This window comes from Pezoporus flaviventris, unplaced genomic scaffold, assembly GCF_033815535.1.
Source record: "Pezoporus flaviventris isolate CSIRO_AGI_PZ_B2104156 unplaced genomic scaffold, CSIRO_AGI_Pfla_v1 ptg000001l, whole genome shotgun sequence".
In the NCBI taxonomy this organism is placed as follows: domain Eukaryota; kingdom Metazoa; phylum Chordata; class Aves; order Psittaciformes; family Psittacidae; genus Pezoporus; species Pezoporus flaviventris.
Genome location: NW_026892549.1, coordinates 52,335,719 through 52,363,363, shown reverse-complemented (window position 1 = coordinate 52,363,363; position 27,645 = coordinate 52,335,719). Strand labels below are relative to the sequence as shown.

The 27,645-nt window shown below is 38.0% G+C and overlaps 1 protein-coding gene across 1 annotated transcript in view; it reads right to left on the bottom strand.

The window, feature by feature from the left end:
• TFPI (tissue factor pathway inhibitor) overlaps positions 1–27,099 on the bottom strand; it is a 52,412-nt gene extending 25,313 nt beyond the window's left edge. The window contains exons 1-4 of the mRNA XM_061457898.1: positions 26,828–27,099; positions 12,980–13,099; positions 4,981–5,181; positions 194–214 (exon numbers count right to left, since the gene is read on the bottom strand). Coding sequence (XP_061313882.1) covers positions 194–214; positions 4,981–5,181; positions 12,980–13,094 — 337 coding nt within the window. The 5' untranslated portion in view covers positions 13,095–13,099; positions 26,828–27,099. The remainder of the gene's footprint in view (positions 1–193; positions 215–4,980; positions 5,182–12,979; positions 13,100–26,827) is intronic.
• Between the last annotated feature and the right edge of the window lie 546 nt (positions 27,100–27,645).

The following is a 27,645-nucleotide window of genomic DNA, read 5'->3' as shown; positions in this document are numbered from 1 at the left end:
CTTTGTGCTCATATAAAACGCTTGAGGTTAAATTTTGCTATTACTTATACATACAGTCCCATTGAGGCCTTGTTCCATTCATCCACACTATTCTGTCTCACTTTGTACAGCTGAGAAAGCACCCCTGCTTTACTCTGTAAACACTATTGGAAATTGGTGTAATTAGAGATGTCTCATAAATGTATATAGTCACTTATTCTTTCCCTTGCTGTGGCTGGATTTGATACAGAGGGAGAAAAGTCTGAGGCAGAGAACTGAATTACAGACTTGAGATATTCGCAAAGCCTATGCTGGACAATGACGTGTTGCTGTTGCATTGGTTTGTATTCATGTACCCAAGGAAACGTCAGCTACCTGTATCTGTAGCTGAAAAATAGTATAAGGAAACAGAACCTGTGAAAACTTACTAGTAACTTTTCCTTTCATTTTAGACACTTGTAACTATTTGAAAAATCAGTGGAACTATAAATAGGTATTAAGACTGTATAATATATTATCAAGGCTATATATTTCACTCAGACAGAAAAGATGACTTGTGAGATGTCTTGCTGTGGTCAATGGCTCAATGTCCAGCTGGAGACCAGTAACGAGTGGTGTCCCTCAGGGATCAGTGTTGGGACTGGTCTTGTTCAACATCTTTGTCAATAACATGGACAGTGGGATTGAGTGAACCCTCAGCAAGTTTGCAAATGACACCAAGCTGTGTGGTTTGGTTGATATGATGGAGGGAGGGAATGCCATCCAGAGGGACCTCGACACGCTTGTGAGGTGGGCTGATGCCAACCTTATGAAGTTTAACCATGCCAAGTGCAAGGTCCTACACCTGGGTCAGAGCAATCCCAGGCACAGCTACAGGTTGGGCAAAGAAGAGATTCAGAGCAGCCCTGTGGAGAAGGACTTGGGCATATTGGTTTATGAGAAAATGAACATGAGGGGCAGTGTGTGAAAAAAAGAAAGCCAACTGTATCCTGGGCTGCATCAAAAGGAGTGTAACCAGTAGGTTGAAGGAGGTGATCCTGCCCCTCTACTCTGCTCTCGTGAGACCTCACTTACTGTGTGCAGTTCTGGTGTCCTCAACATAAAAAGGACATGGAACTGTTGGCACAAGTCCAGAGGAAGGCCATGGTTATGATCAGGGGACTGGAGCACCTCCCATATGAAGACAGACTGAGAAAGTTGTGGCTGTTCAACCTGGAGAAGAGAAGGCTGCATGAAGACCTCATAGAAGCTTTCCAGTATCTGAAGGGAACCTATTATAGGATGCTGGAGAAGGACTCTTCATTAGGGACTGTAGTGACAGGAAAAGGGGTAATGGGTTCAAACTTAAACAAGGGAAGTTTATATTGGATATAAGGAGGAAGTTCTTTACTGTAAGGATGATGAGGCACTGGAATGGGTTTCCCAGGGAAGTTGTGAATGCTCCATCCCTGGTGATGTTCAAGGCCAGGTTGGACAGAGCCTTCGGTGTCATGGTTTAGTGTGAGGTGTCCCTGCCCATGGCAGGGGGTTGGAAACAGATGATCTTAAGGTCCTTTCCAACCCTAACTATTCTATGATTCTATGATTCTGTGATTCTATTATTATATCTACTGTTCGAGTAAATGCCAGACACCCTGAGCTTTACTCCCTGCTCTGACTGAAGGACAGCCTGTGGGCTTCACTAATTTTTCTGTTGGCTTACCACCCTTCTTTTTCCATCAGTAAAAGGGAAGACAATAAATTGTTTATTTACAGCACCTGGCTTATTGGTATCATATGTTTAAGTCTGCAGATTCTGAGGATTAGAAGCATGATGACCAACATTATTAAAATACTACTTAGGGTAATCATAGAACAGTTAAAGAACTCTAAAGGCCACCTAGTTCCAATCCCCTGCCACAGGCAGGGACACCTTTGACTAGACCGGGTTGCTCCAAACCCTGTCCAGCCTGGCCTTGAACACTGCCAGGGATGGGGGAGCCACAGCTTGTCTGGGCAACCCATGCCTCACCACCCGTATAGGGAAGAATTTCTTCCTGATATTTAATCTGAATCTCCCTACTGTCAGTTTAAAGTCATTCCCCTTATTCTATCCCTACGTGCCCTTGTAATGTGCACATTAGTCCCGATCATTATTTTCACGCTGGGATGGGAGACAGATACTTACTCTGATGTCTAGAAACAATCTAGTGACACAATTCATAGTATTTTTTTTCACGAAATACAAATGTGTTATGAAACAGACAATGTAACATATTTAAGACCTGATCTAAATACTACATAGATGTGAATTCTGGAAGGGACAGAGGTGGGTAGCAGAGACATATACATTTAATACAGACAAAGCATGATGCTATAAATCATCTTGTATTATATATATATATAGTCTGTTTGGATCAGAAACCCCCAAAAGCAACTTCTGAAAACAATTTTCTAATTTGAAATTTCTGGAAGCATTTTTTGTAACATACATAAACTTGCTGTGCTTGCAAGTGACCTCTGCTGATCCTAGAAGTTATAAATTTATATCCTGGATACCAACTCAGTGCTACAGAACCAGCAGTTTTTTAGTTTTCTGGAAAGGCCCAGGGCTAGCACAAGTTATAAAAACAGGGCAAACGAATTAACACCTACCAAGATGTGCATAGCAGTAATGTGTTATCAGGGCACATGTTTAATAGGCAGGAGAGAGTAACAATTTAAATTTGATTGTGTTGGCCATCCACAGAATAACCTGTAAACTGCAGAATTGCCCAGCATCACTGTCTTGATCTCAGTAACACCCAATGACGTATTCTGCTGCTTGGCAAGGCATATGTGACTGAGAAGTACCTTCTAGTGAGAATGAATCATAGAATCATAGAATGGTTTGGGTTGGAAAGGACCTTAAGATCACCTAGTTCCAACCCCCTCCCATGGGCAGGGACACCTCACCCTAGATAGTGTCACCCAAGGCTCCATCCAACCTGGCCTTGAATACTGCCAGGGATGGAGCATTTACCATTTCTTTGGGCAGCCTGTTCCAGTGCCTCACCACCCTCACAATAAAGAACTTCTTCCTTCTATCTAAGCCGAACTTCCCCTGTTTAAGTTTAAACACGTTACCCCTTGTCCTATCACTACAGTCCCTGATCATAGGGACATAACACATTAATTAATTAATTTAAAATAACTGGAAGCAATTTAAAGCTAACTAAGAAGGAAAGGGGCATAAAGGAAGGGGGGTGGTATCTTTCAGGGCTGGGGGGAGGGGGGGGGGGGAACCAAACACCAATCTTAGCTATGGCAGACACAGCCCTTCAGGTGGCAACACAGTGTCATAGTTTAAGTACAGCTGGCAGCTCACAATCTCGAAGCCGCTTGCCCTCTCCTGCTCTTCTTCCCCTTCCTGTTCCCGGAGGGATGGGAAGGAGAATCGAAAGAATGTGAATCCCACGGGTTGAGGTAAGAACAGTCCAGTAACTAAGGTGTAACACAAAACCACTATTTCTACCACCAATAATGATAAGGAAAATAACAAGGGGACAGAATATAAAACTAACAGGGGAAAAAAATAAACACAAGTGATGTAAAATACCACTACAAAAATGCTCACCACCTGCAGACCAATACGCAGCCCCACCCAAGCAGCGATCTGGCCTTCTGGGTAACTTCTCCAGTTTACATACTGGGCATGAAGTGTTGTGATATGGAATACCCCTTTGGTTACTTTGGGTCAGGTGTTCTTTCTCTGCTTCCTCCTTGGTTCCGTGCCCCTCCTCACTGGCTGAGCATGAGACTGAAAAGTCCTTGATCAGAGTAGGCATTACTTAGCAACAACTAAAACATCAGTGTGTTATCAGTACAGTTCTCAGACTGAAGTTGAAAACAGCCCTGCACCAGCTACTAAGAGGGAGAAAAACAACCGTTACAGCTAAACACAGGACACACTTGAAAAATCTTTCCTCTTACCTCAAACTCTAAATAGATGAACATCTAATGCATGAATTCACTTGGGAAAAAAAAAAAAACAACAAACCAACAACAAACCCTACATGTTTGGTATACTATATTAGGGTTATCATACACCCTTGAGGAGATCTTTATTCTGGTATTTTCTATTCCTATTGCTCCCCCTCAGTACTTCTCTCACTATCGGTTCCTGTTTAGACAGCCAGACACATTCTACCTAATTCCCATGAAAGCAAGATCCATATTAGGTAGGTATCCAGAGGACACTCTCAATAAAGTTCCTTTGGACTCTAAAAACATGAACTTGTCAAAGTTCTAGATCCACTGCCTTTAACATTCAATTGTAAGAATCCTATGACTTTCATGCATTCCTGTAAGGAACAGGAGTTGGTTACTTTCATGAGGCTAAAAGCCCTAGTTACAAGGATCATTTTTTATAGAAAAGACAACATTCAAGAATCACTTCCTTCATATTCTGCTGGGTATCATATTTTGGATCTCATTTTCTTCTTTCAACAAAACAGATTTTTTATGACAAACAGCTATAACTGACACTTTTTAGTGAAAATTGTTTACAACTGTAGTTCTAATTATGTTGAGTCATAGCAGATGCCCAAGATTTTGGACAGCTTCTATCAGTTCCTCAAGTAAAGGAGAAACCTGGGATGAAAGTTATTTTAGGTACTCTGAAAGCAATAAAGGACATCTGTGCTGCCCACCAGCTTAGCCCAGACTTAGAATAAATTTTAATTTAAGAACTCATTCAAAACAAGGGCTCTAGCTAGAAAATAAGCTTTCTTTCACTGGTCTCTCTAGAAGGTCCACTAAAAGAAGTCACACTTATCTTTTCCAAATCCTGAATATTTGCTTGCGCAGTGTAAAGTAATTCAGATAACTAAAACCAAGTATAGTACTTGGGAACAAAATTAAAGGCATCTCATTACTGTATTAATAGGAACTGAAGAGGGCCTCTACTTCCAAAATTCAGATGGCTTGTGGATGAGAAATAACATGCAAATAAAGAATAAATATAAGAGAATGTGTACTGGCCTGTTACCACACACTTCTTCTGACATTCTTCCAGTGTTAGAAAGTTGTTTTCATTGCCGTGGCATCCACCATATTCAAATATTTCACACTCATGGCTTTGAATATTGAAGTAATAGCGCATATGGATTGCTTTGCATGGACCTTCATCTGCTTTCATGGCACAGACTGAATGCCCTAGTTTCAGTGGTGGCAAAGCAGCACCTGTAATACAGAAGAGAGGTAGAACAGCTGTTATTAAGTTAGCTTGCTTCACTGCACAGCATGACTTCAAAATAAGGGTGCTTGCATCTTCTGCTAGAAAGGCACTACATAACATCTGGCCGTAAAGCTCTGACCACTCTAAACATAAATGTAGAAAGAAAATCGTCATCTGTACAGGGACACAAATTCCATTTGATCAAACTGAGTGTGTGAGTTCAAGTTTTAACCGAAACAGCTCACATTATAAACTTTAACTTCTCATCATAAACATCTTCCTCCCATCCACCTCCCATATGAAGACAGGCTGAGAAATTTGGGGCTGTTCAGCCTGAAGAGGAGAAGGCTGCATGGTGACCCCATAGCAGCTTTCCAGTATCTGAAGGGGGCCTACAAGGATGATGGGGAGGGATTCTTCATTAGGAACTATAGTGATAGGATAAAGGGTAATGGGTTCAAACTTAAAAAGGGGAAGTTTAGGTTAGATATAAGGAAGTTCTTTACCGTGAGAGTGGTGAGGCACTGGAATAAGTTGCCCAGGGAAGCTGTGAATGCTCCATTCCTGGCAGTGTTCAAGGCCAGGTTGGACAGAGCCTTGAGTGACATGGTTTAGTGTGAGGTGTTCTTGCCCATGGCAGGGGGGTTGGAATTAGATGATCTTAAGTTCCTTTCCAACCCTAACTGTTCTATGATTCTAATATCTAAACAGCTATGGAGCTAGTAAGCAATTCTGAACAAGAAATACATTGAGAAAATCCTAGTGGCTCCTAAAGACACAACAGCTACATAAAAAAGGCAGAAAGAGTGCTCCCTTCAATGCATGTCTAATAGTGAACATAGCTTATACAGAGACTTCTCGTAGCAGTGTGGGATGAACTAGGCAAGACAGCCCTGAAGAGGGCACCATTCCCCCATCAGATTACACTTTATTGACGCATAAAGCCATTCAATACAATAGAAATGTCATCATCCTGTCTTTTTTTCTTTGGTCTCACTGTTCTTGCATTAGAGCTTTCGGGAGTAAAGAAGTACACAACTAGAAAGTTAAGGTGAAAAGAAACCGTATGTTTTCAAACTGTGCTATTTCTATGCCTTTCAATGTTTTCAAAGGGAATGTTTTGTAACAAAATGTCATATATATAATGAAAAACACTATTGAAGTCTTACACTGTTAATGTCTAATAAGGAAATTCTGACTGACGATCCAGTTTGTGATACTGTTCCCTTATCAATATATGGTTTAATATCTTTTCCTGCTTTGCTTTTCCTAGGAACTATTTTACCCTAGAGGACTTTGAAAGCTTTATGAAGCCTGTGTGCTTGTAACAGCAGCAAAAAAAAAAAAAAAAAACAGGCCTAAAATTTTCATTCATTTTCCCACAGCTAGTCAGAACATTAATGTCTCTTAACACGTATATGCAAATGTATCCATCAGTGCTCTTTGCAGCAGTCCAGAAAACAGGAGGGGAAAAGAAAAAAAAACAAAAAAAAAAACAAACCACAGAGGACAAGAATTTACATGACCATTGCACAGCTTTGTACTACTAACTAGATAAAGTTTCCAGTTTTAATTTAAAGAATCCATAAATATCAGACTTTATGACATGGTAAAAACAAAATTGGTGTAACTACTATCTACCTCCACGGTGGATATCTGGTTTTAACATATAAAGTTTACCTTATTTTATAACCTTTAAGCGAAATGCACAGGTGAGATAAATACTCATAAATACTGAGGTCAGTAGACGTTTACTAATTTTATTCCATTTGAGTCACTTGTAACTCATTAAACCTATAGGAAAGAAACAATTTTCAGCACTAAAATTTCAGCATTCAAATACTAAAAAAATTAACAACCTTTATTACACAATTGTCATCCACACAAAAATTGTAGCACACTATTATATTTTCAAAAAATGGACAATTTGGTGTTAAAATACAGATTACAATTACTATTTTCAAAACTCTTATTAAATATTCAGTCCCTAAAATAGTTTGTGACTGTTTCCTCACTAGTGAAATTTTATTTCCAGAATTTGAAGTCAGGAATTTGAAAATATTATTGAAGACTTTTATTGAATTATTCCTATTATTGAATAGGAAATGCAGATGAGTTAAAAGAAACATTTTTAAGAGTCATTAGATTCAGTAAACTTCCTATAGAACTCTGCTTGCATTTCTGACTTTCATTTCTTGCCAGCTTCCTTATCTGAATCTTCCTGAGTCCACAAAGTATTAGGATTTAGAAGTCACAAGAGATTCCAAATTGGTCCTCAAAGGTTTAAAGTTCTCCACCAGGTCTGGGAATCCTTTGGAAGGGACTTAATAAAAAGGCTCAACATTGAGAATTGAGATGATACTGCACTGCAAAATGAAACTTTGGAATTCCCCCATTCAGTAGTAGGGAAAAAAATGGCTTCATAACATCAAAGTTTGTGGAACAACTCCTGAAATGGTAAAAATCACATTCAGGGCTCTACAGAAGCTGATCCAACTGAAATATGGTTGGGGTGAGGGATGGCAACTGGTTTATAAACACATTATTTTCTTGAAATACAAGAAATGAAATCTGTATGACCTGTGTTAGTGACCTCAGTTCAGTCAAGGAGGAGGTTGTGAAAACTTACTAGGTTTCCTAACTACTGGAATTTCAGACATAAGGTTATGTCAGCTCATTTTGCTTTCTACATTATGCCACAACACCGCTGTGGACTATCAAAAAAGAAACAGTGTGCAAGCATAGTTGCAAAACTACAAAGATGATGAACAAATGGCTCAGTACAGTTTATCTTAGGAACTTTCTGGTCTCAACTCCTAACCTATTTCACATCAAACCTACATAACAAAATCCTTGTTTTGCTTACCTCCTGAGGCCTTTCCTCTGCAGTCACAATGACACTGTCAGTCAGATGTACTGACATCTGCTGCATACATAAATACTGTGTGTCCTGGGCTCAGCTGTAGCAGTCATTTTTAGCTTCTTAGTAGCTGGTGCAGGGCTGTTTTCAACTTCAGTCTGAGAACTGTACTGATAACACACTGATGTTTTAGTTGTTGCTAAGTAATGCCTACTCTGATCAAGGACTTTTCAGTCTCATCTTCTGCCAGTGAGCAGGGGCACGGGAAGCCAGGAGGAAGCAGAGAGAGCACCTGACCCAAAGTAACCAAAGGGGTATTCCATATCGCAGCACTTCATGCCCAGTATATAAACTGGGGGAAGTTACCCAGAAGGCCAGATAGCTGCTTGGGTGGGGCTGCGTATTTGTCTGCAGGTGGTGAGCATTTTTGTGGTGGTATTTTACATCACTTGTGTTTATTTTTTTCCCCTGTTAGTTTTATATTCTGTCCCCTTGTTATTTTCCTTATCATTATCATTATTATTGGTGGTAGCAGTAGTTGTTTTGTATACCTTAGTTACTGGACTGTTCTTATCTCAATCCGTGGGATTCACATTCTTTCGATTCTCATCCCCATCCCTCCAGGAGCAGGGCAGGAGGAAGGAGGGGAGTGAGCTGTGTGGTTCTGAGTTACCATCTGGGCTTAAACCACAACACCATGTCATACTTTTTGGCTATCAGATGTTTATTTTCTTAGGAGTGCTATCAAGTTACTGTGTGTTGACTAAAATCCGTACCCTTTATAACCCCCGTGTGCCAAACCCTCCAATTCAAACAATAACCAAGTGACTCTGAAGAAAGAAGTCTCAAAGGGATTCATGGGAACTGAATCATTCTTGTGTCTGGGAACAGTGAAAGAATTCTTCCCCATTATTTTACACCTGGGAAAACTTAACTCATGGAGATGATAAAAAAAAAAAAATCAAAATCTGATTGTACTAATTTTTCATATGAAATATACCTCAAGAAAACTAATTCTCAGTATAAGGACTCCTTCTTTGCTCTTGAACAGTGAAACAAATTATTACTACTACATTTTAGGTCCTGTGTGAAGAGCACAGGATATGACATTTAGGGAGAATGTCTGTCAGGAAGGTCACTGAATATTCTCCAGTAGAAACATGGGAAGCTAAAACTGGAAGGAATTTTAAGGGAATTTTAAGGAAATTTAAGGAATTTTAAATTTGACTTTTGGCATATTTCTATGGAATAAATACCTTGAGACCTTTCCTGACAGCTGTCCAAATTGTTCTTTAAAAATAAATAAATAAATCCAGTGAAGTAAACTTTCCAGCCACCTGAAGCAGTCAGTTCCCTGTCTACTACCCTTCTTGCAAGATAGTCCTGTTTTGTAATATACAGCCTAAATATTCCTTCTTACATATTAAACCTTTTTGTACTTCCTTCAGTGTACAGACAGACTAATACCATATATATAACCAATTTATTTTGATCTACCTGGATCTCCCCAAGTCTTTGAACATAGTTTCCCTCAACCTCCTCCCGGAAAAACGGGTGTCTTACAGCGTAGACAAGTGATCAGTGCAGTGGGTGGGGAACTGCCTGACTGGCCACACCCCAAAGGTGGTGGTGAATAGCTCATTTTCTAACTGGAGATCTGTCAAAAGTGTGGTCCCCCAGGGTTTGATATTGGGCCCAACACTGTTCAGTGTTTTTGTAAGTAATCTGGAAGATGAGATCAAGTGTAACCTAACCAAGAGGTTTGCCAATGGTACCAAATTGAGTAGAGAAGTAGACACTTCAAATGGAAGAACCACCATGCAGGAAGACCTGGATAGGCTGGACAAGTGGGCTAAGAAGAACCTTATGAAGTTCAACATGTTCTCCTTCTTAAGTATAGCATCTTGCATTTGTTATTTTAAAAAGAAAATTAATTTAGCCCTCCACAATGAACCTAGCACTGTTGGATATTTATTACTCATCTGATTTAGGTATCTGGTCCAGAGAAACTTGGAAAATCCATATAAATATAGCACTGTACTACCCTAGACCAAGAAAATTGAGTCTGTTTCATTAGAAATACGTTAACTAATGGTTACAGCTGATGCTCACTGTCACATGAAAGTTATTACTTGCCATACTAGAACCAAAATAAAGCAAAGCGAAACCTCCTCTCCTTCTCCCCCTCCTCCTTGATTTTTTAATATAATAGCTTCATTACACCAGTTACATAGGTTTTTATAACAGAAGACACTAACAGCACTAAAGCTCTGTTTTAACTATCATCTTTCCACTCCATAGTTTGTGGTAAGAGCAAAGTAATGCTGTTGAAATGGCTCACAATGAGCATGAACTTAGATTTTATGTCACTGCCTTCTTCCTCCATTCTTTCAGTCTTCTTTTGGCAAATGCCAGCAACAGGATACTGGCCAAGACTGTTCCTACATAGCACAGCCATTCTCACATTTATTGTCATTCACATGGTAGAATTTGCAACTCAATTATAAATGTTTCTCTTTGATAAGTGATATCAATACTAAACACCTTGCCACTAAGGAATACCCCTTTCTTCTCTCCCCGTCTTTATCAGTTTGACAGCTTTCCACGGGCACACAGTTCAGTGCTCTTCCTACCCATGTGTTTCCTACCCCTTCTTTAAGCAGTCACATTTATTCTTGATAAAATTTCACATACGAATAAAATGCACATTCAACTTGTGAGTCATTTCCTTCAGGCTTTGGAACACCAAGTAAAGTGCTCCCAACCACATAAGGTATTACTGACCAACATACATACACTAGTTAGTTTTATACCTTTTATTTTTGCTATTACCCTTATTGATTGGTGGAAAAATGACATGTTTTGCCAGAAGTTAGCAAATTGAAAATCCTTTTGTACCCCATTGTACTTGACTTGCAACCTTAATTATTACTGTAATTTAAATACTAATAGACAAAAAATCCCATCATATTCACAAAGCAGTGGTATCCAATGTGATCAAAAAGTATGACATTACTATAATAATGGATGCACACTACTTACTTTATCCTTTAATACCTGAAATTTATTGAATTAGAGGGTAAAATATGTCAATTTCTCATAATCATCTAACTCAGAAAATAAATGCTATCAGTGAAATTGCAGCATACAAAATTGCTACAGTTACATTCACTGAGACCAGAATTTCACTCTTAAGAAACCACAAATAGAATTTTAATTAGCAACAACCTAATCATTTTATAGAGAGTACTGAAAAGTTTTTTTTTTTAAACACTACTACAGAGTCATCAGTAGTTGCAAAAACAGGGTCCTAGTTTAATTTCTAAGCATCACATTTGTTTGTTTTTTACTTTTGAATACAAACCCAAAAGTTCAGAACTGTTCCTCATACTAAATCAATTATTGGCATCTTGAGTTATCTTGAGTAACTGGTTGTAAAATAAACAGTGATAAAATAATTCCCCCCCCCCCAAAAAAAAACAAAACAAAACAACAAAACTATTTAATTTCTTTGAGATTATTTTCTTACTGTCTTTCATAAAGAAAGTAAAAAGAAGAAAAACAATTAATCCAGCAGATTTTTTGTTCTGATGATGAAGTGTGTTATTTTAGCAAGCAAGACAATTTGGTCTTTGTGATCTGCAAACTTAAGATAAGGATTTTTATAAAGCTGAATTACAGGACAAAGTTACGTGTGATTTTGCCCTCAAACAAGAAGGGAGTGTATGTAGTTCAGGATTAAAGAGAAATAGACTTATTCTGTATGAAACAATCTTGACTCTGCAACATGCTAAGCATATGCTTAATGCAGAACAGCGCATATCATAGAGACTAATTGGGACACAGTTCTAGAGCACTACCTTCATTTGTAGTATAGCCTTGATTGTGCATAATTAATATTTTTGTTTCAAGGAACACTGCTGCAAAAGTCTGATAATGAGAAAAAACCTGGATGGAAATTGAAAAAGACATGGAAATATTAAGTATAGTGACAACACACAAAAAAGGGCTCCCCTTAGCTGCATTCCCAGTTAGGCTTCAAAATCAAACCTGTCAAATGGGAGCAGTATCCACTGCATAGTTCTTTGCAGCTTAAGAAAGAGATCAGTTTTAAATCATTTTCTCAAAGGAAAGAAGAACATTTTGGTATGGCCCCAAAAGTCTTTTTGCTTTCTCAAAATTGCTTGGGAGTAAATTGATATATCTTTCACAATGATATCTAGTAGAGAAGTTTGATCCACCCTACTTAATTTCAGCGAAGTGAAAGAAAACAATGATCTTACAAATGGAAAGAATCAGAGAACCTTCTAAGTTCTAACAGTCCCACTTCTGACATTATTTTTCTTAACAAAAAACTCTTAACTGGTGAGTTTTCATTTATCCAGCAACAGCAAATCGCTTGGAGAGCTTCTTCAAATCACAAAGAGCTTCTTCAAATCACAGAAAAAAAGGCTAGAGTAGTAATTACAGCATCTTTAGGCCAAGCTTTGCAAATTAACTGTGACTCGAGAGAGTTGTACACAGGACAGAGTAACAATGATCTGCAATGTTATTCATCCCATTTTTGCTCCATTTGTGTGGTGTGGGGAGATAAAACCTGAATTCACTAACTGTATGATCTTAATCATTCCCTAAACATTGAGCTTTTCCATGGGTCCTAAAGTAGAGCTGTAAGAGAATAATTTTGATATCTAGCACAATGTTTAATAGGATTTGAAGCTCCAAAAAGCATGGGAAACAGAAGCCAGTATAGAAGACAATTTTCTAGAGCATAATGCAAAATTCTGAGAATCTCCCTCTTAGAAATCAGTGCATTGTTAGCCTAGTTCCAATTTCAAACATTTCCCAGACCTATTGTCAAGTACAGAATTACATCTAAAGTGCATTTTAACATAGTGGGGTTTTGTTGTTTGAGAAAACGTGATGTTTTTGTAACCTCTTACCCAGGACATCGTCGTCTTCTCTGTCATCTAAGTCAGTAGTTGCATGCCCAGTGATACAGACGAACAGCAAGATAAAGGTTAAAGGCAAGGAACAGCCCTTCTTTCTTCCTTTCATCTTTCCTGTAGAACACGTAAATGACAACACACACTTCAGTCAACTCCTTGAGTGCTCTGTACAAGTCACAAGCAGGGTAGTGCATAGCCATATGCACTATGGCTATGGGTAGATATACAAACTTGGAACTATAGAAATCATGTGAGCTATGTTATTATATTGTAAACATAATGAAAACCAAGACAAGATTTATAGTTGTGCTGAGCTGATTGCAAGCCTCCTATCCTATTGCCAGTATTAAAGACATTGATATTACTTTTATTTCAAGCCACAATTGAAATCACCTCCCAGAATACATAATGATACAAAATGTAACACTTAATACTTTTAATGTCCTGACCAGTTTCACACGATTTATAGTTGACTGGCATGTACAATCCTTCCAAATAAGTTTTACTCTGTCTGCAGACCCTAGATTCATTGCCACAAAGCAAGATTCTATTTTTAACAGATATTTCATCAGTTGATAGCTACCAAGTTCCCAGACTTCTGTGTAAGCTGCATTTCACAGGAGCTGGTGAACTTTTTGCAACAGGGGCTTCAGTACCATGAGAAGTATTTCGTACCTTGAAGATCTCTTTAATATCGAATACCTTACTTTAGTGTAGAGCCATTTTTTTCCTCTCATAAGAACAGTATAACCATAGTCATTCACACAAAGAAACCACTTTTATTCCATGGCAGCTGTTGTGTTCAAGTTGACAAAGAGGAGGTAACATATGCACATATGTGAGCACCTCTAAAAAACTTGTGCTTAACTGTGTTAGAAATACGTATTTTCCAACTGACTAAAAGTTCCTGAAGGATCTCTGGAGTCTAAAATTTGGCTAAGCCAATTAATATTGATTTAATAGAAATTAAGGATCTAAGGACTAGGAAGTTCCTAGCCTTCAGACACCATTTTGTCTTTAGTGTTTTCCTTTGCACACCTTTGAAGATAGATTGTCTGCAGCACCTAAAACAGTGAGGGCAGGAGAGGCTATAGAAGCAAATGAGATGACCTGTCATTGTGTGCTTGCGATACGGAGCTATATCAGGAAGGCTAAAGAGAGGATGATGAAGGGGCAAGTGACATTAACAGATTAAATAATTTAACAGATTAAACTTTTCTCTTAATGATACATCTTTTTCTGTGAAGTCAGAAGTAAACCACAGCTATCGTATCTAAGAAAACACTAGTAAGCAATGATGTCTCAGAAGGTGAAATTCGTGCCAAGAGAGATTAACCAGTTTGCCACAGCCACTCTGAATTGTGCCAGAGCTAGAAGGTGCAGTTATATCTTCAACACCAAATCAGAGCCAGAATTTTCATTTCTCTCTTGACAACGTGTCAATTTTTTCCTCCTGCATATTCAGCATTTTCCTAAGTAGAAATACTAAACTGTCTTAAAAAGTAAGTGTTGTTTAAATTGCAGACCAAACCATAAATAGCACTAATTATTTGGATGATTTTTTCAACTTCAGAAGGCTTCAGTATGTAGTTTAGTGGAAAAGCATTGACAGATGTCTTCATTCTTTTGTGTGTGTGTGTGCGTTGTGTGTGTGTGGGGGTAATGGAACAGAATTTTGCGATCTAACAAATTTCTATTTGAACTGGAAAATATTATAGTGTTAACTTTTTAATCATAATACGTTCATGCCAAAATAAACAAAAGAATGCATTTATCTTTCATTCCTTCTAAGCTCAATGTTTAAGCTTAATTTACAAATAAAATCCTTTATCCCATAAAGTTTACCAAAATAATTTAGATCTCATTTTGTGCTATTAATCATGATTTTTAAACAAACTTTCCTCAAAGTCTGTATTTTATTTCTGTGAACAAATTCAGAAATTGTTGCTTCTACTACAGAGGCAATTACTACTCTTGGAATAGAAATGACCTTGTTGTGAATTCTGAAATGATGTTATGCTAAGAAAATGTGCAAGAGCTACAATTGTTCATTTCTAGGTGTTTTTCAAAGAAACACAAACAGTGTCTTTATTCATGTTTCTAACTAGAACACCAGTTTTCATTCCTATATTATTTTACATATTAAAACTTAATAAGGTATTATTTTTCCCCTTTCCGCCGCAACAAATTTCTATTGATCCATTTGCTCCATTCAGACTGAATAATCCATAAATAATCTACACCCAATCTCTTTACTGGAGGAATTAACTGTGGGCTACTTAGCTGACTGCAGGATATCCCTGCAGCATTGCTATAATGGGCAAAAAACACAGCACTGGGCTATGGATTTGTTATTTCACTCTAACATGCCAGACTTAAGTATATTCATTAATACTACTGTCTACATTTACTTGTGTACCCCATCTGCTCTCATTTGCCTTTCCTTTTTTTCCCCCTGTTTGGAAGTATCTTGTTTACATGTGATAATATTTCCATTTTCTAATGCCATCCTCCTCCCAGCTGTTGTCCCAGTGTTATTTCACCCCGACTTTTCTAAATATTACAACATAAAGGAAAGGAAGAGTATTTCTGAAATTTTATTTTTTTATACATATATATAAAATAAATATAGCATAATATATATATGTGTTTATATATATGTATATATATTATTGCTATCCACTGAGTACTTCTGTGTTTTCCAGTCAAAGAACACATATTCCCTCTCCATCTTTTTCTGGGTACAGTACATACTATAACTTAAATTGAAAGCAAAGTGGCTATTATAGACCAAAGGCAATGGCCAGCTTCAGGAACTTTGCCCTGAATTTGATCAGGCTCTGTAAAAGTGGATGAAGTTTAATGCCAAAATATCCACCAAAGCATATCTTTAGACACTACCTGGAGACACTATCTGGCAAAAATAGTGCCTTAGACTTCAGACACTAGAAATAAATCACATACATGATAAGCAATATTTTTTTTACATATCAAAATAATACCATGTAAGACTGTAACACAAACCCCAAATAAACCAAGAAAACATCTTTAAATGGAATTCCATTGACTACATACAAAGTGCATAGAGGTAACACTGTTTCTTCTTAGCTTTCATAGAACTGCCTGAATGCCTGCATGCAAAGAGTTGTGGTCAATAGCTCAATGTCCAGTCGGAACACAGTAACGAGTGGTGTCCCTCAGAGATCAGTGTTGGGACCAGTCTTGTTCAACATTCGTCAGCGATATGAACACTGGGATTCAGTGCACCCTCAGCAAGTCTGCTGATGTCACCAAGCTGTGCGGTTCAGTTGACATGCTGGAGGAAAGGAGTGCCATCCAGAGGGACCTTGAAGTGCTTGTTGTGAATGCTCCATCCCTGGTGGTGTTCAAGGCTGGGTTGGACAGAGCCTTGGGTGACATGGTTTAGTGCGAGGTGTCCCTGCCAGTGGCAGGGGGGTTGGAACTAGATGATCTTAAGGTCCTTTCCAACCCTAACTATTCTATGATTCTGTAGTTCATTCTATGGTTTCCAGAAACAGACTACCTCTTACGATGCATTTGGCCTAATACCAGAAAGATTTTCTTTCATGAAGAGCTTTGTGGCCTTGGAAAAATTTTATTTTTTTATCCAAAAGTTAGAGAAATAGTTACAGCAATCTTTTTATTCAAACCTGATAAAACGTCTAATCATGCTTTAAAAAAGGAAGAAAATAACTGCACAAGGCAACACGAAGTTGTGTAAGATTGCCTGTAGGATTTGAGAGACATCCGAGTCATGATGTATGCTTGACACCAACTATAATCAAAATAAATCCACAACTAAGAAAAATTGTATGGGCAGAAATATTAAGTAAAAGCTTTCAAACAACTGCACAAGTATTTAACAGTATAATGTAAATAAAGGTTATGACAGTTGACATCATCTAGGCTGAATAAAAGCAGAAATACCATCAGCTTTTCAGACTTGATACTTAGATAGTGATAACCTTCACATTTTAGAATCATAGAATAGTTAGAATTATAGAATAGAATTAAAGAATTATATTCTCTTCTTCTATTTTATTCTATTCTATTTATTGAACTGGAATTCTGCGGTGGATGGATGATGGCAGAGCGGTGGATGCGGTCTACTTTGACTTCAGCAAAGCATTTGACACAGTCTCCCACAGCATCCTCACAGCTAAATTGAGGAAATGTGGTCTGGATGATCAGGTAGTGAGGTGGACTGTGAACTGGCTGAAGGAGAGAAGCCAGAGAGTTGTAGTCTATGGGGCTGAGTCTAGTTGGAGGCCTGTAACTAGTAGAGTGCCTCAAGGGTCAGTACTGGGACCGGTATTATTTAATATATTCATCAACGATTTAGGTGAGGGAATTGAGTGTACTATCAGCAAGTTTGCTGATGACACTAAGCTGGGAGGAGTGGCTGACACGCCAGAAGGCTGTGCTGCCATCCAGTGAGACCTGGACAGGCTGGAGAGTTGGGCAGGCAATAACTTGATGAAATATAACAAGGGAAAGTGTAGAGTCCTGCATCTGGGCAGGAACAACCCCAGGTTCCAGTATAGGTTGGGGAACGACCTGTTAGAGAGCAGTGTAGGGGAGAGGGACCTGGGGATCCTAGTGGACGACAGGATGACCATGAGCCAACACTGTGCCCTTGTGGCTAAGAAGGCCAATGTCATCCTGGGGTGTATTAGAAGGGGGGTGGTTAGTAGGTCGAGAGAGATCCTCCTTCCCCTCTACTCTGCCCTGGTGAGACTGCATCTGGAATATTGTGTTTAGTTCTGGGCCCCTCAGTTCAAGAAGGACAGGGACCTGCTGGAGAGAGTCCAGCGCAGGGCAACAAAGATGATTAAGGGAGTGGAGCATCTCCCTTATGAGGAAAGACTGAGGGATCTGGGTCTCTATAGTTTAGAGAAGAGGAGACTGAGGGGTGACTTTATCAGTGTCTATAAATATATAAAGGGGGAGTGTCACGAGGATGGAGCCAGGCTCTACTCAGTGGCAAACAATGATAGGACAAGGGGTAATGGGTACAAACTGGAACACAAGAGGTTCCACTTAAACTTGAGAAGAAACTTCTTCTCAGTGAGGGTGACAGAACCCTGGAACAGGCTGCCCAGGGAGGTTGTGGAGTCTCCTTCCCTGGAGACATTCAAAACCCGCCTGGACACATTCCTGTGTAACATTATCTAGGTGTTCCTGCTCCGGCAGGGGGATTGGACTAGATGATCTTTCGAGGTCCCTTCCAATCTCTAGCATACTGTGATACTATAGAATAAACTTAAATCATTCTATTCTAATTGTTCTATTCTGGATAGACATGTAGAATGGAATCTAATTTTGCCTGGTTGCTCTGAGCGCAAAATACACTTTCAATTTTAGTTTTTGAAATTACATGGGAAAGGGTAATTTTCTAAGCACATGGTTTTCTTTAGAAGTTTAATTTGTACTCATTGGCATAGTTGTGACCCTCTATAAAGGAACTTGCAAATTATCTGCAACCTCAGCTGTCCATGGATTAATTCCATGTTTGCCACTCATTTTCTATGTTTGAATTATTCCAAACATGACAACAAAAACTCTCCCTAGTTCAGCAAAATTCAGTTTGAATTTGCTTTTGGATCACTCAAGTTAAGACCTTTGTTCTTTCCAGGAATCTGCAGAGTATAGATTTAGACTGCAAAATTTAGTAATCCATTTTTACTCAGTCATCCAGTATTCCCTAAAGCTTGCTCCCAATAGAAGAAAAGTAAAGGAAATAATCAGCCAGAAACTGAAATCTTTAATAAGATTCTCTTTTTCATTTGAAAACAGAATTTTATATATTGTGAACTATCATACCTAATTATCACTGTATGATTAGGAGGATAAATTAGTGTATTTGTGCAAAGAACAAAAATCTTGCCAGGATACAATATTTCTATTCTTCCACTCAACTCCTACTATTTCCTTTAAAGGGTACATTGTCAAATGTACACATTCTTGATGCTTGGGAAATTTCCAAAGGGGAAAAATTTAGACTTTATAACCATATATCTGTCTTAGTGCAAAGTTTACTGTCCAAACACAATCTCCTTCATCTTTCCCCAAGGTCACATATTCCCAGAACATTGTGTCAAGTATCAGTGGAGGTGGAATAAAGGGGGTGAAGGTTTTAGCATTGAAATGCTTAAATCCATCTGTAGTTTAATTATGTCTTGTATTTCCTCAGGGAAGAGTGAAATCCGAGATCAAAGTGAACTTGGCCCTACTTTTTCAATTAAAAAACCCTCCAGAAAGTACAAGTTTCCTTATTTAATGTTCAGCTGCCCAGTAACAGCACATTAAGGCTGCAAGCTTGTCAAGATACTGATTTTATTTCCTTTTTTAATACTTTCTGGTTATTTTATTTAGACGTAAAGCACAGTTCAAAATACTTCATCTATTACATCTGGCTCAGTAAAATATAAAATGCACACGTTTGTGAAAGACTGCCTGTCATGGGAAAGATAGGAAATGTTTTGAGTTTAAATAATTCACATTAAATGGTCTGATTATTTAGGCCAAATTCTGAAAATCTCTGGGATTAAATGTAGTCTCTTACTCCAGAAGGGTTCTAATTTAGGACAACCAGAAATCAGTCCAGCATTAATACTGTCTTTTCTCCAGATCAAATGTCATTAACACAAATTTAATAAATTCCTAAGACATTTCCTTAGGAGCTGGCACTCTACTGCTCCCAAACTATCTACCTTTTCAATAAGACATTTTTATATCTATAACAGACAACATCTAAGTTACTTCACAAAGGAGATCAAAGGTCAGTGGGTAATAATTGCACCATTTACTAGTTTAATTAGATGCTTTAATTTGTGAATGCCATTAACTTCCCTCAAGCTGTGATATAGGTACATAAGGCAGAGCACAAGCATGGAAGCTCCCAGGAAGAGAACCTTATTACCTGGCCTTATAAATGGGCCTGTTTTATCCTGCCACTTAAACGTAGAAATACAAGAAAGCTCTCAAAATAGTGGTTTGGGTTGTTTTTTTTTTGATTTTTGTTGTTTTTTTTTTCTAAAGACAGATGTGTATAAAACTCAGTGTGTTCTCCTTGCAGTCTGTAACCTCTGGAGCCAGATCTTTTATGCATGTATATATGCATTTTATATATATATTACTTAGCAGTCTCTTTAATGCTGATTTCTAAAGTTACCAGAATGTTTAGAAGCAAACATTTCTTCAACATGTTTTTTATCTCTAACTAGCTAACTGGAAAAGGCAAAAGAAAAATGAGTATTTCCGGTAGTAGCCAAAACCAGATAACTTTAGAAAACAGCATAAAGTGACATTGCATTGACCATAAAAGTGACTTATTCACACTGACAGCCCAGGAAATGGAAATGCACTCACAAAAACAAAGAGGGGGAGGAGGGTCAGGCAAAGGATATAACTAAACAGAGGAATGAACAGCAGAAGAAAGAATGTGCATATTCAAAGGCTTAATTGAGCACAGATTAAAATTAAAAAGACCTAATTAAACAAGATAACAGCACTTCTGATACAAAATCAGACCCTCTCCAGTTCACTATACTTCAGAGGCAACATATTTGCTCTCTGATATCTAACTACTATAACAGTGATTTAGTTAGGCATACCTGCAGCATTGTCTCCCAGCTGGCAGAGTCAGTGAGCTCCCTTAGAAAGTATCTGATTACATGGGCTATTCTGCAGCTGTCTGAAGAGAATCATGTTTTCTCACTTACTCTGGTGTAAGTATGAAGAATGAAATAAGCATCAATTCTATCACCTCTGCTCTGACGTAAACTGAACAAAGAATGATGTTACATGCCCTAGCTTTAGAAGTCTCAGTGTCAGTGATGCTCTGTCATTCAAACTGACTTCTGCCAGGGCAAAGCCAAGCAGTGTCACAGCAACTTAATAAAAAGGGAGGCAGCCTACTGTGGATCAACAGCATGCAAACATTATTGATTGATTGAAAGCACAAGATTTTGAAATCTCTCTCCCTGCCCCAACTTATCTCCCTCCTGTGCCCTACAGAAGAAGCCCTAATAGTCTGTATCAGTCCTGAGGCTAGAGACTCCATCAGATTCCTTCATCAGAACTTCAAAATTCCACCTTGTTATGAAAGAATTTTTGTTGGTAACCTATGTATCATCATTTAGCATAAATGTTGATTTGCTGCTGCACTATTCCAATGTCTTAAATTCCCAAGTGAAAACTGGGAAATGAAAATTGGGAAGTGAAAATTTAGAAAAACAAAGGTCTTTGTTAGCTTTTATGCTGAAATATTGTATGACCCGGTGTCAGTTTCAGATTTAAACTCCCATTTTGTTTCTTTATTTATTAAGGTTGTAAATTCTGCTTTGAAACCACAACTAATAAGTGAAAACTTTGTTATGTTTTGAAATCAAACCAAAAAACCCTACCAACATTACAAAGCCCACCACAAGAAGGTCGTTGTAGACCTCTCTTGACTTTTTACTTTCCCTGCCAACTCCCTTCACTTGTGCTTTAAAACTGTTTTCCGTTTCCCAGCTTAGCTCCTGGACCTATTTAATTTTTTCTCCTAGTCAGCTAACACCTGACAAGGGGTACTTTTGCCATCCTGTCTTCAATCATCTTCTCTTGTGACACAGCTTCAGACCCTAATTTCCTCCTCCACCGAGTTCCCCTTCTTACCTGGCTCAGTCTGGGCCTCACAGTCATGATATCCATCACCTGGCAACTGGGAAATGGATATATTCTGGGAGGCAGAGAGATGGTGAGAGTATACCTTGGCAATAGTAGCCTGCAAGTAATTTTCTTAACAACTTGATCATGCAGTGCAGAGCACCTGATGCAGCAGTTCATGTGAATTACAAACTCTGAAATGAAGAGCGATTCTTAAAAATTGATGCACTTTTTATTGGAATACTGTATTTACCTACATCAAATCATATAACTACTAGTGATACCTTGATGGAGAACTGCCCTGGCTTCATACAGGCTGGGCTTAAACCGCAACAAGAATGACTAATGGTTTTGTGGCTACTTCTACTACCGATAAGGAAAAAATCCCCAAATAAAACACATGCTACATGATCCAACATTATCAGCTTGTCATAAAAGACCTATTGAGAGCATGATTTAAACTTCAGTTTCTACCTCAGAGAAGACTGATTCAAATGGGAAGAAAGAAGCCAGTTATTTATTTAGATGTGGCAAATCCATTAGTCTAGCATGCCATATCCCATTGAGGTAAACCTCTACTCCATGTATACAGCCCATTTTCACTGTGACATAGCTTTCAACAGGGAAAGGATATAGTTGTTTGCTCCTGCAAACATATTTTTAAATGTAGACTAAACCAAATAACTAGTTTACATAATTTCATAAATCTTAAAAAACAAAACACCAAACCCACCACATTCAAAACTGTACTACTTGGACAGAAACTACCTGTTTGTAGCAAAAATATAGGCCATATAAACATATTTTCAAACAGGAATACCTTGACCATCCTAATAACAGCTACTTTCAGAGCACAAAAGCCACTATAAAACCAACCAAGCAGCAATATTAGTTACGGGTTTAGGAACACAGCATAGGAGTCCCAACTTTAGCATTATAAAACTTCCAGCCTGTCTTTTTTTCTACCAGTTTGGACTGGAAAGGTATAGTGTATGCTCTTAATCTCAGCTGTGCTTACTGACAAATAGTCATGTATTTAGGGGCCAATTAGTTTACCACAACCTTCTCTAATGGTCATTTCAGTGCTGTACATTTGTTATCAAGCCAGCTGTGTGTAATTTCACATTGTACAGACTACTCGATTTCACTAAAGTGGAGCTATCAGTTACTGAAAATAGAACAGGCAGACACAGAGGGAAACTACCTGCCACACTGATGCCTCTTGTGACTGATTTCGACCATACCTATTAACCTTTTGTAAACTCATCATCACATAGCTCACATTTTGCACGTATACTGAACGTCAAAATGTAAGTTTCCTGGCTTTGACAAACAACTCCAGAAGCACCCTGTCTATTTTCCTAGTTGGAGACACCACAGACATTTTTACTGCAGTGCATGTATGATCTTTAGACTATAACACAGGTTAGAAATGTTGTAATTACCAGTAATCAGTGGGATTGCCCCCAGATTCAGACTGCATCAGATTATCGCCCTGCAATTACTTAAAACCAACATAAAATAATGCTGGCATAGAAAAGAAAGGGTCATATACCCTTTATCTCCCACTGCTTATTCTAGTGGCAGTGACAGCTTAAAGTTGGAGATGACCCTGTTGATTTCAGGGGGATTGGCCTAGATGACCTTTGAAGGTCCCTTCCAACCCAAACTGTTCTATGGTTGTATAGTTCTATGATTTTGCGGACCTAAAGCCTTCACCAAATGAGTCTTAGAGCATAGAAAACTTCAGCCTCATCTTTCTATGCTACCTTTTGTCCGACTGATGAAAGCATAAAACATTATCCAGAACCTCATTATGTTAGAGACTGTACAAATACAGAAAAAAAGATTGCTTTTCAGTCAAACTGGAAAATGTTTACAGAAAAAGCTTCTGCATTTCATAATACACTTCTGCAGACATTTCTGTGAAGCATAAAAACTGTACCAGCTAAATATTTCCTTCACAGAATTTCTAATATACTTGCTGCAATTGCTATTTTCAATGTGATTGTTTTAAAATCAGTCCTTAAGGAATGATCTAGTTTCTGGAAGAAGGCTGAACCTTCTTGTGCCCAGATCATATCCTGAATTAACATGTTCAGCTGCTTAGTTTTATTTTGTCAGTTAACAGTAAATCAAATTAACCAGTTAACTTCAGAGGTATACTTAGTTATGAATGGCACACATCATGGAAGATAGCACTAATACTAAAGCAGGAAAATGAACAGCTGTATTTACAGCAACAGGAAATGATTAAGGAAACTGAACAAAGGAGTTGTGAGAGAAAATTGAAAGGACTAAAAATAAGCCTATTTTGCTGTGAAATAACTATGAGAGGAAAGGAACCATACAATTTCCCATATGGCTTTGTTTCATTCTGTCCTCAGGGGCACTCTGTCCCTATTGTAAAAACCAGTTTCATAAGAGAAACACACACAAGTAGGTAATTTGTCCCTGTTTTTTAAGACAGTCCTCCCAGCTCTCAATGTGAAGACTCCATCATCTTCTAGTTGTTAGAGAGAAAATATGACTGTCCAGAATGTAGGCCAAATAATAAGTACTGGAGTTAGACATATTTTAAACAGCTCAAAAATTGTGAGATATAGGGTCATATAATTCTTGAGGCTCCTAAGATCTATTGATGTTGTATTTTTGGGTTTTGATATATATTTTCTTGTTCCTGTACACACGCTCTGACTCTGTCAGACATTCCCACAGTTTACTGAATGCACAAGACCATAATGGTTACAAAGCACTTCAAGCAGCTATGAGTTTATTTTAAAATGCAGAAGAGATTCTGCAGGTGCCAGAATCACCTTTTAAAAGTAAATGCAGATGTTAAAGCAGATTCCCAGAACGTGGAGATGGTATTGATGTCTTTTTTCTAAGAGATTTAATATCCATGTTTCCAGAAATTTTCCTAATCCCACTGATATATCTGTGGAAGAAATCTGTGTTCTCTGCCCTAAAAGTAACTCAAAATCCACAGTCAGAAGAATAGCGTAAAGGATATCAGTGCCCCTCTACTTGAGAACAACCCGAATGCTAGTATCTGCTCCTGTTTATACACTTAGAAGGGTTTTTGGAAAAACGTGTAAACAGTCCTTGAAACAACAGCTGGAATCCAGTAACTCTCCTTCTGTAACTGTGGGTCTGGTGTACACAGAGGTGAGATTTTAAACTCACTAAAGGCTCTGGACATGTTCTCTGAAAGCCTGTTAGGAAGTTTGTTCTTTTACAACTTTGTTTTATTTCCTAGACATTCTATCTTTGAGCACTTCCCCCCCCCCCCCCCCCCCCCAATCTCTTAAAATTTATTTCTGACAGAGTATCTGCCTCCTTTTTGTACACTCTCCCTCACTGCCCTGTAGGTCTGACATGAAACCCTAAATTAGATACCAACATTTTAACATTAAACTTTCAAAATTAACTCTCTAATGCAATTATGGATAAATTCAATGCCATTAGTTGTTCTATATATCCTGAGTCAAGAAGGTCATAAAACTTTAACTTACAATTATTCTCCATTTAGAATATTATCTGCATGAGTAACAACTGAGTTTCATTAGCAGTATTAGTAAATGTCGGCACTGCACAAAAAGGCTAAATGAACTTTAAAGGTCATAAAACTACTCTGGACAGCTGAAATACATTAAATCTCCAGATTACAAACTACGCAATGCACAGTGTAAGGATAAAGATAAAGATTACTGAAAGTCAATTTAAAACACACTTAGAGCATTGTGTTCCAGCATAAAAGTTAGGAAAATTTCAAAGAAATGGATTTATCAGAGCAGTTGCCCACATGACTACTTTTTCATGAACCCTTTCACATGGGACACACTTGACAGGAGAAAAGGCTAGAGCAGAATGTGTTTTAATCATTTTTACTTCCTCACATTGCTCTGTGTGCATTTCAGACTAAGTCAACATGTTTAAAATTCTCAAATTCAGCTTAAACACATCCATTTACAGTGGATACTGTAAATGATACTTGCTGCCTTAACAATCACAAGCTCTCTCCTAGTAGACTTAAATAACAAGCAGAAGATAAAGAACAGAAAAGGTTTCCGATTTTTCCCTGAGTATGCGCCTAGCAATTCCTACAGCCTGACTTTGCTGTTCATATCTATACTGACAGCTGGAGGACTTCCTGTCTTTGCATCTGGCCATAAGACGTTCAGGAAGTAAGGTTTATATCTTTACATATTTTCCATGAAGTACTTTGATGACTAATTTCTAGGGCACTGAGTCACATACCCCTTTCACATACTGCTCTCCATCCAAATTATTATTGTACTCCCTACTCCACTCTTCCCATCATTACATGTCTTTTCCTCATTTAAATTGCATTTAGATATTCTACAAATAGTTATTTAAATTTTAGCAAACTTTTTTTTTTTAATACAAGCTAGAATCACTGTTTTTAATTACACAGCTACTAAAAATGATGTTTATGTCAATTCTTCCAAGTAAAATATGAAAACAAATCACCAATAATATTCTGGGGTTTTGGGGCAGTGGTGATGGGGTGTTTGTTTGTTAAAGTGGCACCACTGTAAGCCTCATTCACTACCCTCCTCATTGTTTATAGTTTCTTGAGAGTTTCAATATACATTGTGAGTGAAATTGGTGTATAGTAAAATCAGCTTAATTTTATTATCCTAAAATGTTCTTGTACTTCTCAAAATATTAACTGCTTCAAATGTTACTTATCAAATGCCTTAGAAGGATTTAAGATAGCATGGCAGACCACTCTGCCTGAATCAAGGCTCCATTTGAGCTACTGTAGAGGAGAAATTGCTATATAAATCAAAAGCTTTTTTCCAAACTCCAGCTATTGATCAAGTTTAACATATTTATCTTTAGGATGGCTTACTTACAAACAATTGTCTTGGAGCTCAAAATACCTTAGTCTGACATTCTGACAACAAAAGGTTAGTTTTATTAGTAATCATGAAAGTATATTAATTGTTCTACAGTTTCAAATTTACAGAGAAATGCTCCCTTTTTGCAGCATTCATTGCTGGACTATGAATCTAAACATCTAATTCCTCCATCTACCACATTCTAAAGAAAACATACCATTGTGTACACATATGTACATCATTGTGCTAGCTAAAGGAAAAAAAACTCTCACATAAAACAAAGTCTGTACAAAGTACTCACCGAACGCCTAGCAACAGTTCTTGAAGAAAGAATTCCTGAATCAATGCTGAATAAAATCCTCCCCTGCTAATTCACATTGAAAGGGTGTGATGCAAAGCTGCAAAGGAAGGATTGCAACCTGATCTTCCTAGAGCAGGCTCTTGCTGGAGGATTAATCAGCTAGCTGTTGTTCTTGCTTTTTGTGTAGCACACGGGTTCACTCTGGGTAGAAGTCAGGGATCTGCAGCAGCAGCAAGGACTCTTCCTGTTTAAAGTTTTCTTATCTGCGCTGTGGTTTAGAGCAGCTGTTTTCTAAACAGTGCTAGTTAAAATGAAAAGCACTTTTAAAGAATGAGAAACAGTCTCGTCCTTTAAAAGCATAAGATATGTTATTCATTATACCTTTCATGCTTTGATATGGCTCATGAGGATGCCATACTCATTGCCTATTTAAGAGAAATAGGTTGTGGCTTACTTTTGGGTTTGGGTTTTGTCTGTTTTTAAATAAAGCCACGCTACTCAGTCTAGATCTGGGCTTCATTCATCACAGTGTCTGGAGCTGAACTACAAAAGCTATTCTGCCTTCAGCTAGAATATACCATCTACTTATGAATCATGCTAGTATGTGCTAAAACTAAAGTTAATCATCATTGAAGTACCATGGCTGAAGACAGGGAAGAGACTCCAGCAGTAAGACTGAGAGACCTTGTAACTTGTGAATGTAGAGACACGTGACCAGAATCTTAGTCCTGGAAACTAACGATGAAAATTTCCCAGTAAATTAAAACCAACAGAGACAGAAGTAACAGCTGAAGAACAGTAACTTACACAATTAGTAG